This window comes from Euleptes europaea, chromosome 1 (assembly GCF_029931775.1).
Source record: "Euleptes europaea isolate rEulEur1 chromosome 1, rEulEur1.hap1, whole genome shotgun sequence".
In the NCBI taxonomy this organism is placed as follows: domain Eukaryota; kingdom Metazoa; phylum Chordata; class Lepidosauria; order Squamata; family Sphaerodactylidae; genus Euleptes; species Euleptes europaea.
In genome coordinates this window covers 122,297,035-122,304,818 of record NC_079312.1, presented here as the reverse complement: position 1 = coordinate 122,304,818, position 7,784 = coordinate 122,297,035, and the positions used below count along the sequence as shown (strand labels likewise).

The 7,784-nt window shown below is 43.2% G+C and overlaps 1 protein-coding gene across 1 annotated transcript; it reads left to right on the top strand.

The window, feature by feature from the left end:
• On the top strand, window positions 1-5,977 carry ADPRM (ADP-ribose/CDP-alcohol diphosphatase, manganese dependent). Its single transcript, XM_056848279.1, has 3 exons — window positions 1-631; window positions 4,105-4,221; window positions 5,634-5,977. The coding sequence occupies exons 1-3, from the start codon at window positions 1-3 to the stop codon at window positions 5,975-5,977; spliced, it is 1,092 nt and encodes a 363-aa protein (XP_056704257.1).
• The last annotated feature ends 1,807 nt before the right edge of the window (window positions 5,978-7,784 follow it).

Below are 7,784 nucleotides of genomic sequence, written 5' to 3'. Positions count from 1 at the left end.
ATGGATGAAGATCTTAGCTGCAGACCGGGAGAAACATCTGGAACCTCTGAGGCGTTGTTCTCCTTTGGAGTCATAGCAGATATTCAGTATGCTGATCAAAAGGATGGCTATGATTATTTGGAAACCCAGCAGAGATACTACAGGCACAGCCTGTGCCACCTCCAAAGTGCAATTGAAGATTGGAATAGGGAAGAAGTTCCACCTCAGTTTGTGTTACAGCTCGGGGACATCATAGATGGCTTCAACGCCCAACATAAGACATCAAAGAAAGCACTAAGAAGAGTCATGAAGAAATTTAAGAAGCTCAAGGCCCCAGTCCATCATATATGGGGCAACCACGAATTGTATAACTTCAGCAGAAACTATCTAAGAGAATCTGTGCTGAACAGCAAGCATTTACAAGATCAGACTTTGCCTTGCAATTTTGCTAGAGACCAGAGTCCCACAGAAGAAGCTTCTGCAGAATTTTATTATGCTTATCATTTTTGCCCAAAGGCTAAATTTCGATTCATTCTTCTTGATACTTATGATTTAAGTATTTTGGGGAGGGATCCCTCTACCAAAAAATATCAGGATTCTCTGAGCCTCCTGCGGAAAAAGAATCGAAACGAGAATTTGAATAGTCCAATAGGTATGGCGCAGCATGACTAGTGCAAGTTTCCACTGTAGGTAATATCTGTCCTCAAGCTAGTCAGAAAGATGCATTATTATTATTTTTATTTTATTATTTATTATTATTATTATTATTGGATTTTTATCCCCCCTCATCCCTGGCTGAACATATCTGCAGGGATATACTAAAATGTATTGGAAAGGACCAAATCTGCAGGTTGTTCACTTTTGAGTGGAAATTTTGCCACCAAGTTCTACCAAGCAAAATTAGATGGCACATGTTATGGCATTAGTATAACGCTAGGGAAGGGTGCACCTCACTCAGACATTAAGGCATGTTTTGTTACGTACCTATCTGTATGAATGTTTGCATGCATATAACAGCATACAGAAAAGTAAGCCAGTGATGGTAGCATTGACTCTGACTTGCACTAATGGGCAATGAAGTGATGACAGCTCTTCCAAATACAATTGAGATCATATGACACAGTCATGTGGGGAGAGGCCATGGTTTCCTGAGACGGAGCTATAGTTTCCTCATTATTTAGGGCAGTTCCATCAGTTACAGGAAAGACAGGTTGCGATTCACCCACCATTTATTTATTTAAAACATTTATTAGCTGCCTTTCTCTCGAGGAACGCAAGGCAGCTTACAGTATAAATAAAACATAAAAAAAACAATAAAAACAGCAATTATAAAACTCATAGAAATCACAGAAAAGTCCTAATAGGACTGCCAATGACAAAAGCTAAAGCAATCAAAATGCTGTCCTAAATAAAACTGTTTTCAACTGATTCCTGAAGATCAACAGTGATGGGGCCAGGCACAACACCCTAGGGCGGTTGTTCCATAATTGTGGGGCTGCCACAGAAAAGGCCCTCTTTCATGTACCCACCAAATAATCATCTTTAATTGATGGGGCAGACAGGAGGGCATCTCCCTGCAATCTTAACATATGGGAGAAGACATTCCTTCATATGTAGGGCTTTAAAGGACAAAGCCAACACCTTGAATTGGGCTTGGGAGTGGATCAGTAGCTAATGTAATTGCTTTAGTATTAAAGAGGTATGCTCCTGATAGCTGGCCCTGACCGGCAGTCTAGCCGCAGCAGTCTGCACTAGCTGCAGCTTCTGAACACTCTTCAAGGGTAACCCCAAGTAGAGCACACTCTAATAGTCTAGATGTAATAAGGTACAGATATCTGCAGCTCGAGCTGACTGGCCCAGGAAGGGACACACTGATCCACCAGCTGGAGCTGGACAAACACACTCCAAGCCACAGAAGCCACTTGGTTTTCTAAGTTACAGCTGTATCAAGCAGCACTTCCAAGCTGTGAACCTAGCTTTTCAAGGGGGTTATAACCCTGTCTAAGACAAAGGAGATCTGAAGTCCCTGGTCTTCCTTTCTACTAACCTAGAAAATCTCTGTCTTGTCAGGATTAAGTTTCAGCTTGTTCACCCTCATCCAGCCCATTACTGACTCCAAGCACTGGTTCAGAACATCAACAGCATCCTTGGAATTCAGTGGGAAAGAAAAGTAGAGCTGGGTGTCATCTTCGTATTGGTGGCATTGCAGCAAATACCTCCTGACGCCCTCCTTCCAGTGGCTTTGTTTAGATATAAAATAGCACAGGGGATAAGATGGAACCCTGCGGCACCCCACAGGCCAATGGCCTTGGGGCAGAGCAGGAATACACCCAACACTATCTTCTGAGACCAACCCTCCCAGATGGAACTTGATCGATTGTAATAAAGTGTCTTTTAGTCCCAGTGCTGAGAGGTGGCTCAGTAGGATACTATGGGCAATAGTTTCAAAGGCCACTGAGAGGTCCAGCAGAACGAGCAAGGTCACAGTCCCTCTGTCTCGTTCTCAATGGAAGTCATCAGCTAAGTCTACTAGAGCAGGCTCTGTTCCAAATCCTGGTCTGAAGCCAGGTTGAAATGAGTCCAAAAAATCAGTCTCTTCTGAGAACCCCTGGAGCTGAGAGGCAACAACCCACTTTGGCACCTCGTCCAAGAATGTAAGATTGGAGACTGGCTGGAAATTTGCCAGCATACTAGTGCTCAGGGATGGTTTGTTTTAAAGGTCTAATCACAGCCTTCTTGAGCGTGAGCAGCGCAACATCCGCTCTCAAGGAAACATTTATCTTTACAGAAAACACCACTAATATGTGGAGGGAAGACAAATGTCTGAAGACACCCACCTATAATCTATGATTGATAAACACTGCGTGTTTTCCACCACAGGAATGGCTGGAGTTGTCAGAGGAAAACGAATTCTGTAGCTTGTTATAAAAGCTCCTGTCATAGGTTGGGATCCTACACATTTCCTCTGTGCATGTTTCTCCTGGGTGCAGTCTTCATTGCCAGGCTTAGGCATTTTACAACTCATTGGATTGTCTAGTGAAAGCCGAAGTTCCTAAGGATGGAGGAAGCAGCTCCGTGGCAGAGGACAGCCTCCACAGCACCTGGAGAGAGCTGTGCCCAAAGCGTGCATGGAGGAAAGGTGTACGATCTGAGCAATAATCAGTTAGGATTTAGACAGATTGTGTCCCAGCTTGGCAGCCTTTTGGAGAATATGAAAATGTCCTCCAAACTACTGGTACTCCAAACCACTGTTTGTGCCAAACTACTGACAATTATAGCCCTTCTACTCTTCCCTAGATCAGTTTTCCTTTGCAACAACCAAGTGTGGGGCATTTTTTTAACCTCCATATTAACAGTAACTGGGCAAAATCAATAGATTTCTGGGTGTTCTTTTTATGCCTCGTGTACTTTTCTGTTCGCAAAAAGAAAACTGTTAAGTGGTGAGTGGCTGTACTTTGGGAATTATGGCTTGGATCCAGAGCAGCATTTCCTTCGGTGCAGAGTACAATTTTCTCACCTCCCCCTCCCATTGCAGCTCCCAATCTGCAGTGGGGGTGGGGGGAGGGAAGAAAGTTGAGCTCCACAGGCAGAAGTCCTTGTGCCCGTGCACCCATTGCTCTGGATCCAAGCTATGATATTAACAATGTCCAAAAGAATTGTAGAGCCATTCCTCTGTGCATTTTGTCCAAAAAATGCAGCTGGGGTGGAATTTTCCTCCAGATTGTTTCTAGATAACTGGAAGGCTTTGAGTTGGATCCTAAGTTGCCATTCAGTTCATGTAACAACAGTTCTGCTGATGAAAAAGGATTTTATTGGAAGATGAGAGGGTGATTTCTGCTGATTCCCCCCCTGCTCCCACTTTGTTCCCCTCTACAATGCTCCTAGAGGTCCACCTTGTAAAAACTCTTTGCTAGGTAACCGAAGTTTCTGTCTTTGCTAATGCTAAAGAAAAGGCACTCTTATGCTGTTTCTGTTGAAAGCTGGATAAGTCCTTATATATAAATTAACTTGTTTTTAATTAGAAGTCCTGTCATGGAAAAGCTGTTCTTCCCAAGATACACATTTGAAACCAAACCGTGACTATGTTATTTGACGAGGTTCTTGATTGTTTTTCTTTCCTTACAGGCCTTGCTGAATATCAGTTTGTACAATTCAATGGAGGGTTCAGTCAAGACCAGCTGGATTGGGTCGATGAAGTTCTTTCATATTCTGACAAACATCAAGAAAGAGTTGTGATAGCGGGTAGGTTTATATTGTTGCTTTTTCAGCCTTTGAATATGTGATGTTTAGGAGGGAGTGGAACACTCCTACATGCCTAATAACATCCCGCTTTTGCAATTATGGAAAATCCGGGAATGCTGCTTCTCAGGTCAGGTTCTCAGAACCTGGCACTGGCCTTGGAACGAGTTCGTTTTATACTATACAGGCAAGTTGCACAGTAGATGATGCTGGCATGTAGGCTGGATCCATTTTCAGGATAGTTTTAAGGTGTGAAGAAAAAGAATATGACATAGAAATGAAAAATGGATCTTGCTGAACAACCAAGAAGTTAGTGAGTACTTAGTCACACAACTAGTTGCAGTGTAGATTGAAGATAGTTCCAGAGGGTAGCCATGTTGGTCTGCAGTGAACACTTAGATTCGAGTCCAGTAGCATCTTAGAGACGGATAAGATTTCTGGGGTATAAGCTCTCAAAAACTTATACCCCCAAAATCTTGTTGGTCTCTAAGGTGCCACTGGACTCAAATCTGACGTACATTGAAGTTAGTGCATGGCCAGGTCCAATTGTTTTATCTTATGAATCAACCCTTTGTCAGTACAATTGAAACATTCTTGTGAAGAGAAAGAATGTGCCTAAAAGGCAGGCTAAGTAGGTTACTTGCGTGTTTGTTTGTGGAGACCCCAGGTGGAACACAGTCCTTAGAACAAGGCGCCTTAGTGGATCATTAGAATGAGAGAAGCTGAAACCAGGGCAGGGAGATCTCTACCTTGCACTCTGCAGTCTTAGCTAACAATTACCTGAACGGTTAGAGGAAGAATAATACTTAAGATTTATGTTGTATAGTGTGTGTGTGTTTTGCTTGACATATTATTTCAATATCTTCACAACAACCCTGTACACATGAAGCTTCCTTGGTCCATCAAAGTCAGTATTGTCTACTCAGACTGGCAATGGCTCTCCGGAGTCTCAGGTAGAGGTTTTTCACATCACCTACTTGCCTAGTCCCTTTAACTGGAGATGCCGTGTTTGAACCTGGGACCTTCTGCATGCCAAACAGAGGCTCTACAAACTGAGCCATGACCCCTAATAGTATTTACTCCACATTGAAGACTGGAGCAGAGAATTAGAGGCTTTCCTAAAGTCACCCAATCAGGTTGATGTGACATTTGAATTGGGACTCTTCAGCTCATATTCCATGCTCTTAACCACTATGCTAGATCAATGTTGCAAGGCTAAACCAGCTTCAAATGCCTACTTAATTCTTAAACTTGCAAAGAATATTATATCCCAAGGTACAGCACTCGCTTTACTTAGAAGCTTTCTGCAGAAACTGCTAAGTCGTGCAAAACTTTGTGCAACTGCAAAATCCGTGGAGGTGTGAAAGAACGGTGAAATTTCATGTGTTTTGAGTGCCTCTTTCCTTCTTTTGCAGGGCACATACCTATCCACCCTCGTTCTTCAAACGGTGTCTGCCTTGCTTGGAACTATAAGGATGCCCTTGCTGTCATCCACTCGCATCCCTCTGTGGTCTGTTTTCTTGCAGGCCACCTACATGACGGTGGTTACTATTTAGACTCTCACGGAGTCCATCATATTACTCTTGAAGGAATTATCGAAACTCCTCCCGAAAGTAATGCTTTTGGAACTGTGTCTGTCTATGACGACAGGATGGTATTAAAAGGAGGAGGCAGAGTTCCAGATCTCGTGATGCATTACAGAAAAGATCACAATGCAATTGTGTCCTGCAATGATACAACTGACAGCGCTGTGCAGTAGTAATTATTTGACGCTTGTTCCAATTTACCCACAGAAAGTGTGGCGGGCGCAGCTGGTGACCAGAGGCCTGACATACGAACTGAACATCGGCACTGCTCAATGAAGTAAGGGGTAGAAAATAATTAATTCCATCTTCACTGGCAAACTTGAAATAAAAGTGCTTGAACTGCAGGTCTTTGCCGTACAAATGTTAACATATTGAAACGGCAATATCTATCTTGGTATGGTAAGTGTATTTTACTGTTGTGCCTAAAACTTAATCCACGGCGTTTTTACTGATTGTACTGCCAATGCGTTACACTTTAGCAGAAGCTTACAGCCAAGGAATTAGCTGGTCGGTGCAGTCAGTACGTGATATGTAGCTGCCAAAGAACGTGTTGCCCCCTTAGGTAAACTGAGTCACAGGGCAGCAGTGACAGTAGAAGACTCAGCTGACAATATGCCCCTGTCATGAAATCATTAAAAGAACAGCAATTAAAGCAGGATCTTTGCTATAGACCTAGCAACGCTATATGTGCTTGGCTCCCTGTCCCCAGCCTTGTCTCATTCTTTTCTGTTACTTGTGCGTAGCCTCTCCTATTCTGAATGTGAGGTTTTGTACCAGTCCTACTTTCTCTCCTTGGCTGCTTCTTTGTTCTTCTCTGGTCCATATTTTCAGCCCACAGTCTTTGTCCCAGTTCCTTCGTCCAGCCATTTTTTGTCAGGTTCTCTAGAACTCCCCATAAGCTGTAGGGGGTTTCTCCAGAGCGGCATCTTGTCTGAGTCCCCCATCTGTTTGCCAAGCCTTCCGACAGCCCAGTTCCCAGCAGTTTGGAATGCTCTCTTCAGTGCAGCCTGTGTCAAAGGCTTCACTGCGACAAACACAATACGGTATATACTGTCTATGTGCCTAGTAGAGGTTATACATGTATTTAAAAAACCTCCTAAGTACATTGCCTTGAAAGTAGGTCCCCACTGAGGTCAACGGAGTCTATTTCCAAATAAACATACCGACGACCACAGTTTAAGCCCACAATGGGTTGTTATGAAATACACTGGTTATGCTTACTGCTAACATTGTTCACCTGTTTGTGTATTATCTCATTTTTTTATCCCAACCTTGAAGCTGTAAATGTTATACATTCCTCTCCCCACCTCCATGTTATCCTCACAACAGCTCGCAAAGTAGGTTAGGCTGAGAGAGACGGAATGGTCCAAGCTTGGCTGGTACGGTTCCTGATAGACAAAATGAATTCTTCGTAGAGCCTAGTGGCATAACAAAGTGTACAGTATACGAAATAAATTATGGAAGTAGATACACGGGTAGAGCTTTCTTGACAGTTGCACGTAGCCTGTGGAACTCCCTGCCCTGGGAGGTCTGGCTAGCTCCCTCATTGCTGCCCTTTAGACACCATGTGAAGACTTTATTGTTTCATAGTGCCTTTTTGGTTTGAGTATCAAATTGAATGTTTTTGTCTGTGCTGCCGGTCAGCTTTTCTGAAGGGCTTGGGGGGACATGGGGAAGGAAGGGTTCTATATAATGCTTTCATGGTAGGTTGTGATAGGTTGCTGTATATTTATTTATTAGACTTATAACCCGCCCTCCCCAGCAAGATGGCTCAGGGCGGGTAACATTATTAAAAAAATACAACAATATACCATATAAATAGACAGTAAAATCCATAATAAAACCATCAATAAAATTCTAAAAACCTAACATGATGGAGCACAAGTCTAAAAGCTGTAAGGACCGTACAGGTGGCAACCCTTTGCTTTTTGTTGTTCCCACTAAGGGGAAAAAAAGGGGGGAGGCCAGTAGATTGTATAG

Bases quoted from the DNA above. Each gene is read 5' to 3' on its own strand.
- ADPRM (XM_056848279.1), top strand. From the start codon at position 1: ATGGATGAAGATCTTAGCTGCAGACCGGGAGAAACATCTGGAACCTCT. The intron at 632-4,104 runs GTATGGCGCAGC...CTTTCCTTACAG, and splicing joins GAATTTGAATAGTCCAATAG to GCCTTGCTGAATATCAGTTT. The intron at 4,222-5,633 runs GTAGGTTTATAT...CTTCTTTTGCAG, and splicing joins AGAAAGAGTTGTGATAGCGG to GGCACATACCTATCCACCCT.